We start from the raw sequence: 19,677 nt of genomic DNA on the forward strand, positions 1-19,677 counted from the left end.
CAGAACAAAAGAGAAAATAGCATTAGGTGGGTGAGGTAAGGGATTTGACCAGGTATCTGAAGGGAGGAGGTCCTTCTGGTGGAGAGTCACATTTAGATACAACAGGTGTTTTCCAGGTGGTCGTTGTCCTTGGGAGTGTCCATTAACGATGATGTCCCTTCCCTTTATCTACAGGGAATTTTGTGTGTGCATTTGCCCTACAGCTTTATTTGCTTAATAAAGATCCCTACTCCTCACTTGGATAGGTTTGTGTGTTCTTAGGCAAACACGGTGGTCACAAAAAGCTTAACACACAGTTTGAGATACAAGGGTTACAAAGGAGAAAGGAGGAGGGCTGTGGGGTGCAGATACAGTCGTGTTTTTCAGGAACAAGTGCATTTCTTCCATTAATAAGCGCCCCCCAACAGATATATGAAATGAAATGGCTAGGGCATTGCATATGGGGGGTAAATTAAGGTGGTGATTGGCTACCACAGATGTTAACTCATTCAAAAGCTGTCCCCCCTTAAAATGCTGCCAGTGGGAGCGGGCAGTAGGTGGAGGGGAGCGGTGTTGCTTCTAGTGCCGCTGCGATGAGAGCAGAAGGGTGGGTGGGGGGACTGCAGGATCATGGCTGGGTTCCGAGCTGTGGCATCCTGCCAGACACCCACTGAAGTCTTCTGAAAGTCAGCCTGTCCAGTGACTTTCTGCGATTCCACCTGAGATTGCCTAGCTTTCCACGATGATGCCTGAATCGTAGCTGTATGGATGGCGGATGTCTGCCAAGTTAATGTTCCCACAAGCGTGGTTACTCGGAAGCCCCGAGTTTCAAACGCCGTCCAGTGGCATTTGGCAACAAGCACCGGAGCAAGACCAGCAACATATCGCCTTGTGTTTAGATGGCGTCCAGGAATATTGTACTGCTTTCGGGCTCTGCCTTTTGTACTGCTCGAAGCGGCTCTGCTCTCGGATTCTGCCTTTGTTGACAAAGGAGACTCGCGATCGCGGGCTCCGCGCTCGGCTCCTTCTGCCTGCCCGCCTGCCATTTCCTCTGCTCATCGATAGCTCGGCGATTGGCCTCGTGACTGCCTGCCTGCCTGCCTGCCGCTTGGTGATGGCGACTCCGAGGGCGGAGGCACGTGGCCTCTTCCGAAAAGGGGTCGAGGCTGTCCTGGGCAGCTGGCCTGCTCTGCAGGTAGGATTCGTTCGCCACAGGCAGGTAGCAGGGCGGGGAGAGGAGCGGGAGGCGCAGGCTGTCAGCAAAAGAGCCTGCGTGGAGGGCGAGCATGTGCAAAGTGCATTTCCTTCATGTAGCCGCAGGTTCAAAGAATGCGGAGTTGGCTTAAGAACATAAGAAGAGCCCCCTGGATCAGGCGGACGGCGCATCTCGTCCAGCATCCTGCTCTCATACAAGCAGGACATGAGCAAAGCAATAAACTCTCCCCTCCTGCACTTCCAGCACGTGGCATTCAGATGCATCCTTCAGGGGAGGCAGAATAAAGCTGTTTTGGCTCATAGCCATCGATAGCCCTCTGTTCCATGGATTCTGTCAGGAGTTTGGGTGTAACCTTAGACCAAGGCCGTCTTAACCATTGAGCCTACTGGCGCAAGGCGCTAGGGCGCAATGGCCTGGAGGGCGCCTCCGCCCTCCAGCCCCGCTGGCAGCACCCGCCGGCTGCCCAGCGGAGCGCAGGAGCGGGAGCTGGCCAGCCGCGCCCTCCGGCTGCCCGGCAGAGCACGGGAGCGCGAGCCAGCCGGCTGCACCACACCCTCCCGCTGCCTGGCGGAGCGCGAGCTGCCTGGCCGTGCTGCGCCCTCCAGCTGCCTGGCAGAGTGCGGGAGCGCGAGCTGGCCAGCCGCGCCGCACCCTCTGGCTGTCCGGCGGAGTGCAAGTTCGCTGGCCGCGCCAGGGCGCCTGATATGCTTAAGACGGCCCTGCCTTTGACGCCTCCCTTTCTTTGAAGGCGCAGGTTGCAGCTACAGCAAAGGTGGCATTTTTTCCATCTCCGCCATATTAAGCAGTTGGTCCCTTACCTTTCTCGCCCTGACCTGGCCACAGTGATCCATGCGACGGTCACCTCCAGGCTTGATTATTGTAACTTGCTCTACGTGGGGCTCCCCTTGAAGCTGACCCAGAAACTCCAGCGGGTGCAGAATGCTGGGGCGAGGGTCCTTGCCCCGGGATCACATTCATCCATTGCTTTACCAGCTGCACTGGCTCCCAGTGGAGTACAGGGTTAGGTTTAAGGTGCTGGTTTTGACCTTTAAAGCCCTATGCGGCCTAGGACCCTCATACCTACGGGACCGCCTCTCCTGGTATGCCCTGTGGAGGACCTTAAGGTCCATAAATACAGTGGTACCCCGGGTTGCGTACATAATTGATTCCGGGTTACAGTTCATAACCTGAAAAGTACACAACCCGAACAAGCGTGCAAAAAACCCGGAAGTAGTGGTCTGTGCAAACTGCGCAGAATGTTTCTGCGCATCCACGCATCGCGTGTGCTCTGGGTTGCGCTTCCGGGTTACCAGAGTTCGTAACCCAAAAGGTGCGTAACCTGAGGTATGACTGTAACAACACTTTGGAGGTCCCGAGCCTCAAGGAGGTTAGATTGGTTTCAACTAGGGCCTTTTCAGCACTGGCCCCGACCTGGTGGAATGTTCTGTCACAAGAGACTAGGGCCCTACCGGATTTGACATCTTTCCACAGGGCCTGCAAGATGGAGCTGTTCCGCCTGGCCTTAGACTCACTCTGACCCCTTATATGGGATTTGGTATATAAATTTTCCCTTGGCTTTTTTGCTGGCCCATGTAGAACCAGCATGGATAGCTGGCTCGGGTGAATATCTGATGTTTCCTCCCTTGATTTATGGGCTACTACTAAAATGAGGCTGCATTTTAAGCTGTATTTTAATTAACTGTTTGTTTGTTTGTTTGTTTGTTTGTTTGTTGTTGTTTTCCCCCTATTACATTTTCTTGTAATTTATATTTGGTGTTTTCCGCCCTGAGCCCGGCCCTGGCCGGGGAGGGCGAGGTATAAATAAATTATTATTATTATTATTATTATTATTATTATTATTATTAGTCTCATCGTCCTTTAAATCCATCCAAATTGTTGGCCATCGCTGCCTCATGGTGTTTCCCATGAGCTCAGATAATAGTAGAAAGGCGAAATGTGCTCTTAAAGCAAGTTGTGAGGCGGATGGAAGTGGACTTCACACTTTACTGTGCACTTTGGTTGCTGGTGTGTAGGGTTGCCACCTTTGTTCTGGCAAAATACAGGCCAGGACTTAAGGGTAAAAATGCACTGGGTGAGGCTGTAAATGTATCTTCTCTGCATCTATTTTTGTACATGTGTGAAAGCTGGTAACTTTTCTCTGCAACCATGACATCATTTTAAGCATTACTTTTTAACTTTATTAGATCAGCTCCTGCTAGACGTATTTCTAAGTCATGATGTGGGTTTTCTGGAAAACTGGAAAATGTTTAAGTTGGCATTGGAAAATTTTATGATGCCTAGATTGTGATCTAATTTAACATACCGTATTTATTTTACAAAGCTAAAAACTTTGAAACTGCCAAGCTTGCTCAGTACCATATTTGCAACTGGCATTCATTCATTATTACTAATGAGCTTATGAAACTGAAAGATATCCATAGAAAAAATTTGAACTGGAAATTTTCCACCTCCCATCATTGTTTTTAAGCATGGTCCCTGTTCTGCATGTGTTCAGAGCAAGAATGGAAGAAATTCAAACAAATAAACCAATTTCTTAGGGACTGAGTAAAGTAAAGGTACCCCTGACCATTAGGTCCAGTGGCGAACGACTGGGGTTGTGGCGCTCATCTTGCTTTACTGGCCGAGGGAGCCGGCGTTTGTCTGCAGACAGCTTCTGGGTCATGTGGCCAGCATGACTAAGCCGCTTCTGGCAAACCAGAGCAGCGCACGGAAACGCCGTTTACCTTCCTGGCAGAGCGGTACCTCTACTTGCACTTTGACGTGCTTTCAAACTGCTAGGTTGGCAGGAGCAGGGACCGAGCAACGGGAGCTCACCCCGTCGCGGGGATTCAAACCGCCGACCTTCCAATCAGCAAGCCCTAGGCTCAGTGGTTTAGACCACAGCGCCACCCGCGTCCCACAGGGACTGAGTAGCTATCACAAAAATTGAATTCCCAACTTCAAAAATAGAACTAGAAAAGTACCGTATATACTCGAGTATAAGCTGACCCAAATATAAGCCGAGGCACCTAATTTCCCTACAAAAACCTGGGAAAGCTTATTGACTCGAGTATAAGCCGGTTCACCTTTGCCGCTGCGGAGGAGGAGGAGGAACGAGCAGACCGAAAGCAGCCCTTTAGGCTGCTCCTTCCTCTTCCTCCTTTGCTGCTGTGGAGCTCATCCCATCGCGGGGTTTCGAACCGCCATTCTTCTGATCGGCAAGCCCTAGGGCTCTGTGGTTTAACCCACAGCGCAATGTTCCCTTGTGTTATACAGAGAAGGCTGGGATCCTGTCCTGTTTAAGCAGGAGCCAGGGAAAGTGAGCACCTGTGGGGTTTTAATACTTCCTTAACTGATAGGCTTTCTGCCTTCTGGGGTCTAAAGTTTGCATTTATGTGAGCAGTTCAGGAATGGAACAAGGTGCCTGGGGAGAGTAAAGAACTGCCGTTCTTGTACACTTCTTAAGGAATGGTTGACTGGGGTGAGCGGGCGGCGGCGCGAGCAGAGAGAAAGGGCTTCTTTCTCGCCACCCCCGCCACGCCACGCCTCACTCGAGTATAAGCCGAGGGCAGCTTTTTCAGCACAAAAAATGTGCTGAAAAACTAGGCTTATACTCAAGTATATACAGTACTCCTTTTTCCTATATAGAAGCCACAGATCTGTAAAAGTTTTAATATGGCATACAAATATACCTCCTAAATAAGTATAATTTTCAGAACTTTGAACTCTGTGCCTACCCACAAAGGGGTTCAATATGGTACCTACATGCACAACTGGTGTTGAGCCAATGAATAGCTACAGTTGGTTAGCATGCTCTGCTGTTGAACAGGAACTCGTTACAGGTGGAAACTATGGCTATAATCCAAAGAACACTCACCAAGGCATAAGCACTGTGCGACTGACATCTGAATAAACACACCAGACAAAAGGCAGCTTCATAATCAAGCAGTGCAGTTAACCTGTAGAATTTGCTTCCCCAAGATGTAGTGATGACTACCAACTTAGATGGCCTTGAAAGGGATTACTGTAGACTTATTCATGGAGGGTAAGGCTATCAGTGACTACCAGCCGTCATGGCAGCATGCCGTCTCTGAACACCAGCTGTCAGGAAACAGCAGTGGGAAAGTGCATTTGCCCTTCTCTCCTGGCTGTGGGCTTCTGGTTGGGCACTAGGGAACTGGATCCTGGACTAAGGAGGCCTTAGGCCTGGTGTTCTCAATGTTGCATGACGTTGAAGAACCCAGAGATTTTGAATGGTTGCTAAAATTAATGGACTTAGCTGAGATGACAAAATTGACATGTTTAGTCAGAGAAAAGTCACTGTTAATATTTACTAAAGATTGGAAACCTCTCATGGGCTTTGTGTGGAAAAAAAAAAGAAATAATGACATTTGGATTTGAGGATTGAAGGTTATGATTAATAGAAAGTGGCTTTATTAGGTGTTAAAACTGGAGTGAATGAAGTGAAAAATGTTTGTATATAGCGGTCAGATGAAGAATCAGAAGTTCTTTAGCTTCTTAATTTCTCTCTCAAATCTTTTTCTATTCCTTTTTTCTACCTCTTTCTCTTTTTTGCTTTTATATTAATGTTTCAGCTTGGACAAAAAATGATATTTGATAATCATCTTTGTATTTTTCTTTATAAGCCCCATTAAAATGAGATTTGAAATACCGTAACCAGGGGTGACAATGTAGTTCACTTCTTTATTTTTAGTTATTATACGTAGATCTTCATCTGCAGTTTGAAGTGGTACAAACAGGAAAATGGAAGGCTGTGTCACTGAACATGTGGGCTCTCACTCATGCCCCCTCCTTTGTGCTTAGGGCAGACTATTTTGACACACATTTATGTTTCTCTTTCATCTTAAATGAAAAAATGAAGGCTCCAAAGATTGTTGGAGGTGGTGTTGGTGATGGCACTGACGCTACCCAGTAGATGCCCTGCCCATCATAGCCATAACACATCTGTGACAAAGGGAGGAGGTGGCTTTCCCCCAATTCATCTTCTGAAACACAGCTGAAAACCCCCAAAACTGTTTTGTTACATTATTGTAGTGCAAACCAGGACTGAAAACGTGGGTGGTATCAGCTAAGTCATATGTAGAGTTGGCCCATTAAAATCCATGGAGTTAGGTTACTTAAGTCATTTGATTTTCAATGGATCTACTCTGACTATATGACTATATTAACATTGGATATCACCTTGTGTGAATATATTATTAAACCAGCCCCAGCACTCTTAAAATATCCGTCTTCACTCTAAGCAACCTCAACTCATTAGCTTGGAGTTCATTCCTGCAGAACTGCCTAACTACTCTCCTTTATCAACGTAGCTTTGTCTTTTTCTGATGCAGGTTGCAGTTGAAAATGGCTTTGGAGGAGCATACAGCCAAGAGAAAGCTGAATGGATGGTGGAGGCTGTGGAGCAATACTTTCAAAGCAACGGTGAGGGTACCTAAACAGGATAATGTTCTGTTGAACCAGATAGCCGACTCCATGGAAGATAAACCTATTATTGTTACTATTATATGTGCTCATAGCTGTTAACAAAATGTCTCAAAGCAACTTAAGAAATACTAAATTACAGAGCTACTTATCAAACATGTAAAATACACAACAGAAAACTATAATAAAAGTACCGGTATTCATCTGTGAACATCAGTGACAGGACAAATACTAACCCAGTCCACTAAAAGGCAGAACATCAAACAGGAGACCTGCAGACTTTGGGTCTGCCCTGTGTTTGGCACAACATGATGGGTGCCTCATTTTATTTTGTGTTGTGGTGGGCAGCTCAAGTCAAGCTGGTCTCACAGCTACCTAGAAGTAGCAGCCAGAGAGGTGCTTGCAGGAATGAGCAGAGCATCTTGCTCATTCAGTGCTGCTCTAAGTCAGGGTCCTCACTGTCACAGTGAACATTGGTAGGTCAAGAAACCCCCTCTCAATGTTCTAAGATGGAATGGAGACAAAACAAACATGGTAGAATCATTTTATTACAATTCTGAAAAACTCAGCCATGTACGGAAGTGTCACTCAGCTGATCACAACTGTTTTGGAGACCAGGAGAGACATGTTGTCTGAGGTCAAGAGTTCCTGTCTTGTGCATCCAGCTCTGGCAAGAGAGTTAGGTTGAATGATTACAGCTGGGGGCTTTGGGGTTCAGTTGGGCAGGGTATCTGTGAGCCTGAATCTCCACCTTTATGGTTGGGATGGAGGAACCTGTGCACACACCCCCTCCCAATCTGATGTTGTTGGACTTGCAACTCCCATCATCCCCAGCCAGCAAGGCCAATGGTCAAGAATGATGGAAGCTGCTGTGCCTGAGAGGGCCAAAGGGTCCCCATGCCTGTTTTCTGGCATCTCTTACGGAGTTCCTGGCCACTTGAATCACTGAATTCTTCCCTCTTTTCTACACAGACTTTTAACTCCTTGTCTACCTTCTTCTCTGTAGCCGACTTGGAGCTGGAGGAGATAGAAGATTTCCTTGCCGAGTTGATGAACAATGAATTTGACACGATGATAGAAGATGGAAGCTTAGCTCAGGTATATGCAAGGCCCTCTCTTCCCTACACCTGGGTTCCAAGTCCTTGGTCACACACACTCACCCTCTGTTGGGATGGAAGCATCTAGTGCTCCAAGGGACTGTATAGGTCTTTCCCAGGCTGTGTTACATTTGCTTCCTTCCTGCAAACCTGCACTGGCTGGTTTTCCCACTGAGGATTAGCATCATCTCTTGTCTTGGATCTCCTGTCTCCCTATTTCTTAGGACTCGTTTCTCACAAACAGCAGGTGAGAAAAACTAGCCTGTACCACTTCAAACTGCAAATAAGGGCTTATGTGACTGAATGTTGCTTGGTGTAAAAAGAAAAAAGTACACTTCCAAAATTATCATGTTGGGGAGAAAGCTACACTTGAACTTTTCTCCCTTGCATCTAGTTTTGTACATCTATAATTTTTTTTTAAAAGGTACAAAGGAGCATTCAGTCGTATGAGCAATCCCCTCTTTATAGTCTGAAGCAGATTGACTCTGTCTGCTGGTTGTGAAGCTTTGATGTCAGAAATTATTCCTCCTGCAGCTCACAGAGCTCCCCAAACCATTGCTTTCCTCTAGACCGAAATGGGACTCGGCACCACCTTCTCGTTCTCCCCATTCTGTACCTAGCCAGAGCCAGTCTCAGTTGTGCCCAGTTTACCATGCTTCAGTATTTGATGACACCTCAAGTGGGGTTGGCTTAGACAGTCTGCTAGACTGGTCTGCAAGTCACCAGGGCACGTGGTAGGTCATGAACGGCTTGATTTCTCATTGCTGATGATTGGATGCTTTTAAAAATCAGAAGGCCAGAAAGTCACCAAGTCCAAATGCAGGGCAGGACATAACATGTCAGTGTCCCATTGCATGAAGTGTCACAACTGGAGAGCAAAAGCAAGCCAAGGATGTAAATCACAAAGAGAGCTCCAGGATTGTTAGCCAATCTGAGCTGAAACCATTTTCCCCCAGTCCCCTCAATATGAAGGAAAACCCATAAAAAACCCAAATATTTGGGTAGGAATGTTAGCTTATTATAAGGCAGACCCCAAACTTCAGCCATTGAGATGAATTCTGCTAGTTCACAGCAAGCCGATTTTTTTTTAAAAAAATGCACTTGAGACTTTGCCTTTACAAAGCCTTTCTGCAAATACGAATAGAACTTTCTTTTTTTAACCCTCAAATTCTCAGCCCTCATATAGATGCCTTTGATGCCTTGCAGGAAGCTGAACTTTGGACCTTGCAGCACAAACACATCAAACTAGTTACTCCTTTTTTTGTTTTTGGATAGATTCTTCTGCCCTTAGAGTAAAGGTTTGCTTTCTTTGTCACACCTTCCACTCCAGCTGTATCCACTTCTCCCTCATTTGTGCAATCCAGCCAGGACCTAGACATTTTAACTGCCTCTTTCCTCCCTGATCTGACTGCCATTTACCACTATGGGGCACTCTTGCACTGTACATTGAGGCACTGCAGCTACAGAACAGTGGAGAAGGAAAATGTCAGATGAAGTTGCCTTCTAAATCTGGGGAGCCAATTTTTTCCAAATGCTGCTTCTCACCTTTTGCACTGCAGAGGGTAGTGTAACAGAGAAAAGGCAGGGTTTTTGTCAGTTTTCTGCAAGGCAAGAAATCCCATCTTAAAACTGGTGGCTAGAACAACCACACACACAAAATTACTCTTGCTTTTTGAGTAGGATCAGTTTATCCAGTCAACTGAAAGTTAGCACAGCATAGCAGCAAACTAGTGCCTTATACCAGGGAGACTTGCTTAGCTACAGTATTTACTGGGTGACCTTTGGTCAATCACTGCCTCTTGGCCTAGGCATTCCTTGAACATAAAGATAAAATTAGGAGGAGGAAGAGAGGGGAACCTCATAACAGCCATCATTGTTGATATTTCATCACATATCTAATGTTGATGTGCCTAAACAACACGCCTGAATTACAAAGACAAATGTGGAACTTGAGACTGAATTTCAGATTGTTCCTCTGGTTCCGAATAGCTACTAAACTGCCATTGCCTTAAAAGCCATTTCAACAGACCTGCCTTCTGGAAAACCCAAGACTGGCCTCTTGCCAGATTTCCAGGCCACGACACTGGAGGGATGCTTATATCAAGAAGCTGCGGTTCAGACACTAACTTCCTAGAATGCTCTCAGTCTGAAGGTCAGGCAGCAGCTGGTGGCACCCGTTTTGGACAAATTCCTTTATGGCACCCTCATTTAGAAAATGGAAGTGTTACCAAAGAAGAGGGAGAAATGTGTAAATTACTCATAAAGCAATCTCAACCCACCCTGTTGCTTGACTTGGTGGGAGGTCTAGCTTCCCAAGCTGGAAAAAAAATTGGCAGACACTTCTCCCAGCGAAAAAAGTCGGGGGGGGGGGGGGCTTTTAAGGCAATGTCTCTTTTCTCATTAGGACGGGTTCATGTCAAGGCCTTGTGACTTGCACACTAGCATTTTGGCCCCACAGCCACTTCTGACCCTGGCTCAGCCCTCTTCAAGTGTGCTTGCAGATGGATGGAAAGAACTCTCCTCAATATAAATGGTATTATTTTTCCTGTATCTTGCTGCTATTTTTATTAGTATGAATAGAAGTATAATGAGATGGCTGCCAACTTCAGCAGTAAACATGCAGATACGTTGAGAACAGGAGCCTCTGGCTTCCGTTCTCTGCTCTAGGAGCTGTGTGTGTGGTCTGATGGAAGATGCAGTTCTAGAGCCAGCTCTGGAGGAGGCCTTGCTGCAGTGGTTAGCCCTGTGGAAGTTCTTGCTCTGGTCGCTGAGAGAGACTTGACCCTCTTCCCGCACTGTAGGTAAGCCAGCAATTGCGCCTGTTCTTTGGTCAGTGCCAGCAGGGAGAGGGAGCAGCAGTGCATGAAGCCATTGTCCGGCTGGCTCAGAAGAAGCAAGAGGCAAAGGTGGCAGCTGCAAAATCAAAGCCAGCAGAGGAAAGCAGCAGTGAGGAGGAACAGGGGACTGAGGAAGAGGTATGACAAATAAACCGCACTGAAAATGAAAATAGCCAGCCAGCCTGTTCACTTGTTTTGCATAACCTCTGAGCTGCTGGCTTTATTCAGAACCAGATTTCAAGTCTCTTCATAACTCAGTAGGCTGACACAAGGACGGAGGGAAGAGGAGGGAAGCATGGCTGAATGTCATGAAGGAAGGAGAAATAACAGTTATGGCACATAACCAAGGTCCAGATGACCGGAGCCGTTTGCTCCAGTCTAAACTTGTCAGATGATAAGGAACTGGCTATTTAATTCAGCAGATTTAGACTGCAATTGGTTGGTGAGAACCATGGCTCCTTGGACTTGCCCAGAGACAGGCTTCTGTGGAGCATGTTCCCTTGTAAATCCTACAGACTACTGCCTTTGTGTTTTTCAAACAGTGAAGGCTACAAACTGGGTTTTGGCCCAGAATGTTAAAAACAGAAATTATGTGAACCAGAAAACAGCAATTAAATCCAGTCTCTGATATAATTGTCTCATTTTCTCCCCTACCCAGGCTATGGACTGCAGTGCTGCTCCCAGCATGAATGGACCACAGCCCAGCCCACCTCCTTCCTCCAACGCAGATCCTGAAGATGGCTGGACCTTGGTGAGGAAGAAAAAGAAATGAAGAACAAGGGGCAGCTACCACGACTGCAGGAGTTCTGGTTGAGCTGGTGCGGCAGGGACATGTGTGATTCCCCTCACCCCCAGCTGCAAGAGACTTAATATTTATTTTTAAAGCATCAAAAGGAGCAGCTTGGATGACAGAGATGTTTTTGGTCTCTGCGTGTGAGGCTTCTGCACAGGCCTAAGTGTGTTGTGCAGACACAGCTACATGGTCCCTCTGCTCCTGACTTGGTAGAGGCTCTCCTGCGCTGAAGGGGATACAGGTTCAGCTGCACAAAGGGCTGAGGATCCTTGAAGTGGTTTTCTTTTCAATGCACTGGAGGCCATCTTCCACCTCTGCCACCTCCTTGTGCTTAAAAATGGCTGTTTTAGCAGCAGGGTGGATTCTTTTGCAAGGAAATACCTTCCTCCATGGCAAGGCACTGATTTCAACATCTCCACTGCCTCCTCTTCAACTCCCAGAAGACTAAATCAGGCCAATATCTTTCCCCCCCCCCAACCCCACCCCGAAGGGAAAGATTGCATTCTAGACAATATTGAAACAGACAGATAAGCATAACAGAAAAACAAAATTCTGTATTTATAAAAAAAAAGACGACAATGGAAAACCAAATACAATAATGAAACTAGAAAGTAACATGGACAATACACAAATCCTTGGTTGTGGGACAGGGCACTTCTCTCAATAGAAGCCCCCTTCCCTGTTCTCTGTAGTGGCCAGCCACTGTACATGAGCAACAATAAAATATTATTTTGGTAAGATTTTGTATATCCCTTAATACTGACTTTTTTAATATAAAAGTTACATGCACTAGCTCTACACCACGATGGGGACGGGGGTGGTAAGAGGGTGGCAAATAATTTGGACAGGCACCAACAGCCCCCACCAGGAGCCTCTCATAAAACAGGGCAACCAAGTTGGGTGTTGCTTTTTAGAACACCCACCCCCCAACCTGCTCACATGTAAGTTGAGATAGTAGAAGCAAGGGAAGGGGGAGAGAAATGTTGGAGGGTTTATAGGAAGCTCCTGTGACAGTCCAATAAAGGATTGGAACAGAACGGAGGAACACCGACTCATGTTTAAGTGCACTGCAGAGGGGAAGCAACTGCATTTGAGAAAAGGCTGTGCGAGAGAGGTTTCTCTCCCCATTGTAATGACCCCCTTCCTCTGCAAAATCCGATAGGAGCATCTGCTGCACAAGCACCCTATTTTATATGGCATGGGGCTTGCCTGCTCAAAGGTTGCTGTGACCTCATCTTATTTTTAAAGTTTTATCACTGGCTTTATATTAGCTAGGGTAGGTAAATGGAACTTCCATGTGTCACTCAGAACAGCAGGTGCAAAGAACAGGAGAATGGCTATTGCTGTCGTACCCTGCTGGTGAAGAGCTCTAGAGACAAAATAATGTGTGGTAGTTACACCTTGTTTTGATTGAGCAAGGCAGTTCTTAACAATACTAAAATGAATGCAACATGGGGGGGGGTGCATAAAATTGGGGCTTAAAATTGTAAACCGGTCATTTGCAACTGGTTTTTCTACCTTAATAGATTTCACCCAGAAAGGATAAGCCCTAAGGGGTGGTATGGGATCCTGGCTGGCATTTTGGTGACAGTATCAGGCGGGCACCACAAAAATCCCCACAACTTTGTGCAAAATTAACTGGTAGCCATCCAGGCTCTTGGGTAACGTCTTGCCTGTGTTCAGATTCAGCTTATGGAAAAATAGTAAATTCAGGGAATACCAGGTTTGCAAATACTAGGAAAAAATCCTGAATCCCAAGGCCTGGGTTTTTTGTTTGTATAAAACCAAGGTTGCAAACCTACCCAAACCAAACTCAGTGGTGCTTAGTTCTCAGTAGGCATAGGATTCTACACCGCATGGCATTTATACTTTTGAAGCTCCAATTACCTGGGAGTAGGCTCTACTCATCAGCGTGGGTTTAAAAATCCACAGGATTGCTCTAAGTTCCATTCAGATGCCAAATAGTACAATCTTATATGCTAAAGAAGTTGTAAATTACCGGTAGGCACATCATGTTGTTGAAAAAGTAAAATAGTTTTAGGTTTGACAAATATATTCCTGCGGAGAAGCTTGTAAGATGTGGGCTGGATGAGGTAACTGGTTAGCTGGGTTTGTAGCTGGTTGACTGACCGAACCCAAAGAGTGCTCGCTAATAGTTCCTCATCACCCTGGGGAAAAAATGGCAAGTAAGGTGCTGCAGGGTTCGGCCTTCAGCCTGTTGTTGCTCAACATCTTTATAAATAACTTGAATAATTTGAGGGGATGCTCGTCAAATTTGCAGATGACACCCAACTGAGATGGGTAGCCAATGCTGCTGAAGCCAAAATCGGGATTCAAGATAACCTTAACATATTGGAGAACTGGGCCCAAGCTAACAAAATTATTTTCAATAGGGACACATTTAAGGTTCTATTCCCTTAGGCAGGAATAACCAGCTGAACAACTATAAGATGGGGAGACACCCGGCTTGCCAGCAGTATATATGAAAAGTATCTAGGGGTCTTACTAGACCACAAGCTGAACATGATTCATCAGCAAGAAAAAAAGCTCATGCTGTTCTAGGCAGCCTCAACAGTAGTGTTCTGATCAAGGGAAGTAATAATTCTGCTCTATTCTGCCTTGGTCAGACTACACTTGAAATCCTGTGTTGCTCTGGGCACCACAATTTAATAAGGGTATTGACAAGCTGGAACGTGTGCAGAGAAGAGCAACCACGCCTTATGAAGAACAGTTGAGGGAGTTGGGTATGTTTAGCCTGGAAAAGAGGAGGCTGAGAGGAGATATGATAGGCATCTTCAAATATCTCAAGGCTTGTCACATGGAAGATGGAGCAAGCTTTCTTTCTCCTGCTCTGGAGGGCTGGACCCAAACTAATGGCTTCAAGTTACAAGGAAGTAGATTCCAACTAAGCATCAGCAAAAACTTTCTTGTTGTAAGAGTTGTTTGACAGTGGAACAGACTTCACTGGAGGTTTTTAGCAGAGGTTGGATTCATTATTTGAGATTCCTGCATTTTAGGCAGTTGAACTAGATGACACTTGGGGTCCCTTCCAACTTTATAATTCTATTATTCTTTTGGGGGGGGATATGTATCACATATTCAGTTTCTCCCAAATTTGTTTTCCCCCAGAAAAAGGGAAGATTTTTCTTCCATAGCTTAAAAGGAAATTTTATAACTTTAACCTGTTTTTAGGCATACATTCCCTTTTCAGGAGGCAACGCTTTGACAGGCTGCTCTCACCATGCCGTAGGTTTTTGCTGCTCACTTAGAAAAATCAACTGTAGATTACATTTTCCCAGGAATCTTTTACATGATCAATTTTCGGCAGCTTATTTCTGTCACCCACCCCCCACCTTTTTATTGTTGGATTTATCTTGACTTCTACGTGATTTTATTGCATTCTTTCACGTGTTGAAAGCACCTTGGAGCAGATTTGCAACATGTAAGATTTCAAGCACAAACTGGAAGAGCAATTGTTACAAAGATGTCACCTATAGCCTTGTGCAGCTCCACCCACTTTAGCAAGGCTTGCACAGGAGAGCTTTCGTGGGGGGGCCATGCCTTTGGACCCCTTGGCAGAGGCAGGAAGATTGGATGGTGGCAGGTGGCAGGCACCACAGTCCAATTGCTGGGAGGGAGAGGCCGCCTTATCAGTAAGAGGGGACCCTGCATGCTATAGCAAGGGCAAGGACCCTGGCTCATTCTTCTTCTAACTAGCTCTCATGTCCCAGCTTGCTTGTTCAAAGCTTGTTTTGTTCAAGGGGGTACGGGGAGAGAGAGAGACTTCAAGTCATCATAATCCATCTGCTAAGGCAGCCTCAAATCAGCCTTTCCAGGTCCAAAAATGGTCAGTATTGTGTGAGGAAACATCACAAGACAAAACGCCACCCAGTCTCACACAAATACAGGGAGGAGGGTAACAAGCAAGGGAAATAAATGCTCAAGAGAGGAAAACTCCCATGCCCCTGTTTGCGTTCCACTGAAAGAATTGTTTCAACTCTCTCCCTATGCTGCCCCAATTCCCCCCAAACCACTGCAGAGAACATATGTTCGGTAAGTGCTAAGTAAGCAGTGGGGACTGAAAGAACAGATCTTGGTCCAAGATGCAAAGAAGGGGGGAAGCACGTGTTGGAAGGAAGACATCCACCCGCTCGGATCCATTTCTTCCTGCATAGAGGATGGGACGAAAGGAAGAAAGTGGAGATGCTCCGATTACTACGTGCTACAGCTAGGAGCAGGAACCGGCCTGGAGCAAACCGTCAGAACGTGTGACGTGCATCGCCTCTGCAGCTGGGGGTGGCTGGGAATGCTGCCATCACAGAGCGGCAGGGGCAGGGTGGCTGTGCTGATGCGGACTAAAAGGAAGGGGAGAAAGTGCCAGAGAGAGAGAGGGAGAAAGGAACGTTCAAGTATACTGGTCAGAGAATGGTGAGCAAGTTCCCAAAGTGGGCAGAATCCGCAATTCCCAGCTGCCCAGCCCTCTGCCTCTAGGTTCTCTCTGCCTCCGTATCCTCATCTGCCTCCTGGATGGAGGGCGGCCCTCTGCCTTCTTCTCCGCGGCCTGCCCTGCTCAGCACCTCCATCCACCGCTGCCGCAGCTCTTCAGTCTCAGGGCTGAAATACCAGCACAGGTGGCTCTGGCTGATCCGGAAGGCATGACGCCGGTCCACCCGCTCGCCGGGTTCAGGCAGGCTCACTTCGAAACCGATCAGAGGCATCGAGCGCTGGGCCTTGACATCCTGCAGGACAGGCAGGGAGAGAGGTCAGAAGCCCACAAACATGTCCAGGCTGCCGACTGCCTGCCTAGCGTAGCATTCTGCCTCCCCAACACCAGGCCGAAGCGTGCTCTGAAGTCAGGCAAGGGATGTTCTGCAGCTCCTATCTCTGCTGACCACTGGGCCATGCTGGCTGGAGCTGATGGGAGCTGGAGTCCTGCAACCTCTAGAGGGCCATGCAGAATCAGAAGAATCTTTATTTGCATCAGCCACTAGCCATAGCAATAAAATAAAATGCACTGAAGATAGGGGTAAAAACTTAACTACACAAAATACATTCTGCAGTCAAAACAAAATAAAAAATAAAAAAATTCCTTCCAGTAGCACCTTAGAGACCAACTAAGTTTGTTCTTGGTATGAGCTTTCATGTGCAACTTAGTTGGTCTCAACGGTGCAACAGGAAGGATTTTTTTTTATTTTTTATTTTTTTTTTACTATGGCAGACCAACACGGCTACCTACCTGTACATTCTGCAGGTTTATAGCAATAATCTAATAATAGATCTTATTCTAATTGCCCCTGCTAATTTTTATTTTATTTTTTTGCAGTTTTTGCTGTCACCTGATTATCTTGATGTGCCACGCAGCTTCCCCACCCCTGCTTCAAATGTGATTTGTGGCCTCGCCCTCTCCTTTCCCTCCAGAATAATATATTGGGCAAGAAGCAGCATGCAGGAGAACCAAGTGCTGTTGCCTTACCTGTGGGGCTCCATAGATGTACAGCACCAGGGGCTCATTTTCGGGGATGACAAACCAGCCTTTGTGCCAGGCCTTCCCTCCTTTTTCCATGTAGTGCAAGAAGCTGCAGATCACACTGTTCTCTGCCACCACGGAAGCCTGTTTCTGCAGAGGGGCCAGAAAAGTGTCCTTGTGAGATCCACACAGTCCTAACCACCAACAGCCAGCAGCCCATCAGCAAAGAGCATCACTTTGCAATTCCGAGAGCTGGAAAGGGACATCTGAGAACATCCAGACCAGCCCCAAACCCTGAGGCAGGAATTACACTACCATTTATTCACTTATTTCATAAAATTTATGCACGGCTTGACTGTAAAATACAACAACCTCTAAGTGGCTTTACAGCATCTCCCAGCTGCTCTTGTGGGTTGATCACTGAGTAATGGGAGGTCAGTGGAAATTATTTTTTAAAATACAGATTTTTTTTAAAGTCCAATGCAGGCAAGAGGCACACTTTGAGTAGCTCTGGAAATATGAAAGCAGCTTAGAAATTTGCACCAGTAGGTGAACCACAGTTGACTCATTTGCCACAAACTCCATTCTGTAGTAGTAGAGTAGGAGGAGTAAAAGAATATTTAAAATATTTAAGAATATTTAAAATAATCCTATATGTGTAAGGGAAGACTGTGACCAGCATGGGCTGAGTGAGATGCAGGAACTCAGCCTCACTCCCTTGCCCCCAGAGTGTTTTGGGGGGAGCCACACCAGAGAGAAACGAAGAGGAGGAGGAGGAGGAGGAGGGCAGGAAATGCTGCATGAATAATCCTGGCTCCTCAGTATGGACAGCCTGCAATTTCTACTCTTGCACTAGGTTTGAGTGCAGTTTTATTTTGCAAGCCACTCTGAGAGCTTCTCAGGGCCGTAAAGGACTGAGCTTCAACCATATGCCATTAAAGGTTTGAGAATCTGAGAATCTGCACTGGACTTCAACTGGTGGATCAGTAGCCGGGACCGGGATCTAAGGTGGGTTCTCAAAAGCACCTCTGCCACCACCGCAAAAAAGTGTGTGTTTGCGTTGAATGTGCATCCTGGCTCAGTAAAGGTGGAAGACTGCTGCTCCAGAGCAAGTGATCAGTATAACTATTGGGTTGTTGTTGTTTATTTTTATTATGTATTTTGTGGTTTTATATCTTGATTTTATTCTGTGAACCACCCTGAGACCCCCGGGTAGAGGGCAGTACATAAATTCAAATTTAAATTATGATGATGATGATTTAAAAAAAAACAACACTAAGTAATTAGACATGTAGGATAATGAGCAGGACACAGGGAAGGACAGAGAGCTGCAAGGAAAGCCTCTCCTAGAGTTTCCATACCTTCAGCAAACTCTTTTTAAAAGAAATTAATGAACATAAGTTAGTCAAGTCCGTTAACTTGAGTGGGTCTACTCGGAGTGAAAAAAGTGCTAAATACCACCATAGATTTTTAAAAGTTGCATTATCTGCAACTTTAGCACACGCTTTCTTTGCATGGAGGAGGTCCCAGGTCAGTCCCTCAGATCTCCTGAGCTAAAGCATCTCAGACTGCAGGGCTGGAAGAAAGCTCCGCTCAAGATCTTGGAGAGGCCCACCCAGCCTGAGACAACAGGAGGAGGGATCTGATTCAGTTATAAGACCGCTCCATATACTCAACCAAGAGGAGTAGACACTTTAAAACAGCATGATTTCCAAAGAATCCGATCCCTATGCTGGAAGGTAAGATGATCAGGAAGGTGAACTCTACAACCAATATTACATGATGTGGCTTTTTCACACTTCCACAACTCTGGCGTTGTGTTTGTGGAAAGGAAACGGAGAGGGAAAGGAAATGCAGGCAGGTTCGTCTCCCATTTTGCAGTGCTGCATTCATGTTGTTGTTTAGTCATTCAGTCGTGTCCGACTCTTCGTGACCCCATGGACCAGAGCACGCCAGGCACGCCTGTCTTCCACTGCCTCCCGCAGTTTGGTCAGACTCATGGGAACAGTTTGGTCAGCTTCGAGAACACCATCCAACCGTCTTGTCCTCTGTCGTCCCCTTCTCCTTGTGCCCTCCATCTTTCCCAACACCAGGGTCTTTTCCAGGGAGTCTTCTCTTCTCATGAGGTGGCCAAAGTATTGGAGCCTCAGCTTCAGGATCTGTCCTTCCAGTGAGCACTCAGGCCCGATTTCCTTAAGAATGGATAGGTTTGATCTACTTGCAGTCCATGGGACTCTCAAGAGTCTCCTGCAGCACCATAATTCAAAAGCATCAGTTCTTCGGCGATCAGCCTTCTTTATGGTCCAGCTGCATTCATAGAATCATAGAATTGCAGTGTTGGAAGAGACCCTGAGGGTCATCTGGTCCAACCCCTTGCAATTCCAAGGAGGCGGAGAAATGTTAGAGGAAGCACAGATAAAACTGCCAAGACTCTGCACAAGAAGCTGCAAGCGGCAGGCTAAAGCAAGGGGGAATCATCCAGGAAGTGTCCCATGGAAGGAAGTCAGCTAGTGCTTTGTGGCCAACGGGGCTTCCCACGGCCCAGAGAGCCAATCTCACCTCCAGAATGGACCTCCGGCGCTGAGGTGTGTTGGGGTGTGGGGCAGGGCTGGCGGGGGAGCCCTGTAGCGTTGCGTAGCAGTCAGTGCAGACACGGTTGGGCCGGTTGTTGTCATACACCAGGCGGGCCCGGAACTCTGAACATTTCCCACAGACAACCTGCAGCGAGTGGGCGAGAGGAGAGGAGCTGGTCACTGGCTGCAGAACCAGTTTATGCACCCAGCAGAATGGAGGGTTAGAAAGCTTTTCCTGGACAGGAGCTTCTTGGGCTGGCTGCGGAGAGT

The 19,677-nt window shown here is 46.8% G+C and overlaps 2 protein-coding genes across 3 annotated transcripts in view; one reads left to right on the plus strand and one right to left on the minus strand.

Moving 5' to 3' along the window:
• Window positions 1–1,054: 1,054 nt before the first annotated feature.
• TSR2 (TSR2 ribosome maturation factor) lies at window positions 1,055–12,105 on the plus strand. 2 transcript variants are annotated; one of them, XM_033173322.1, is made up of 5 exons: window positions 1,055–1,174; window positions 6,550–6,640; window positions 7,647–7,738; window positions 10,539–10,712; window positions 11,233–12,105. In XM_033173322.1, the coding sequence occupies exons 1-5, from the start codon at window positions 1,094–1,096 to the stop codon at window positions 11,344–11,346; spliced, it is 552 nt and encodes a 183-aa protein (XP_033029213.1). In that variant the 5' UTR covers window positions 1,055–1,093; the 3' UTR covers window positions 11,347–12,105. The 2 variants fall into 2 exon arrangements, with proteins under 2 accessions (XP_033029213.1, XP_033029214.1); XM_033173323.1 differs by lacking the exon at window positions 1,055–1,174 and having other exon boundaries at window positions 6,556–6,640; window positions 7,613–7,738.
• A 3,091-nt stretch (window positions 12,106–15,196) lies between these two features.
• The window catches only part of FGD1 (FYVE, RhoGEF and PH domain containing 1), a 43,729-nt gene continuing 39,248 nt past the window's right edge, over window positions 15,197–19,677 (minus strand). Inside the window, exons 16-18 of the mRNA XM_033173047.1 lie at window positions 19,394–19,552; window positions 16,841–16,984; window positions 15,197–16,106 (exon numbers count right to left, since the gene is read on the minus strand). Coding sequence (XP_033028938.1) covers window positions 15,855–16,106; window positions 16,841–16,984; window positions 19,394–19,552 — 555 coding nt within the window. The 3' untranslated portion in view covers window positions 15,197–15,854. The remainder of the gene's footprint in view (window positions 16,107–16,840; window positions 16,985–19,393; window positions 19,553–19,677) is intronic.

This window comes from Lacerta agilis, chromosome 16 (genome assembly GCF_009819535.1).
Source record: "Lacerta agilis isolate rLacAgi1 chromosome 16, rLacAgi1.pri, whole genome shotgun sequence".
NCBI classification, from domain to species: domain Eukaryota; kingdom Metazoa; phylum Chordata; class Lepidosauria; order Squamata; family Lacertidae; genus Lacerta; species Lacerta agilis.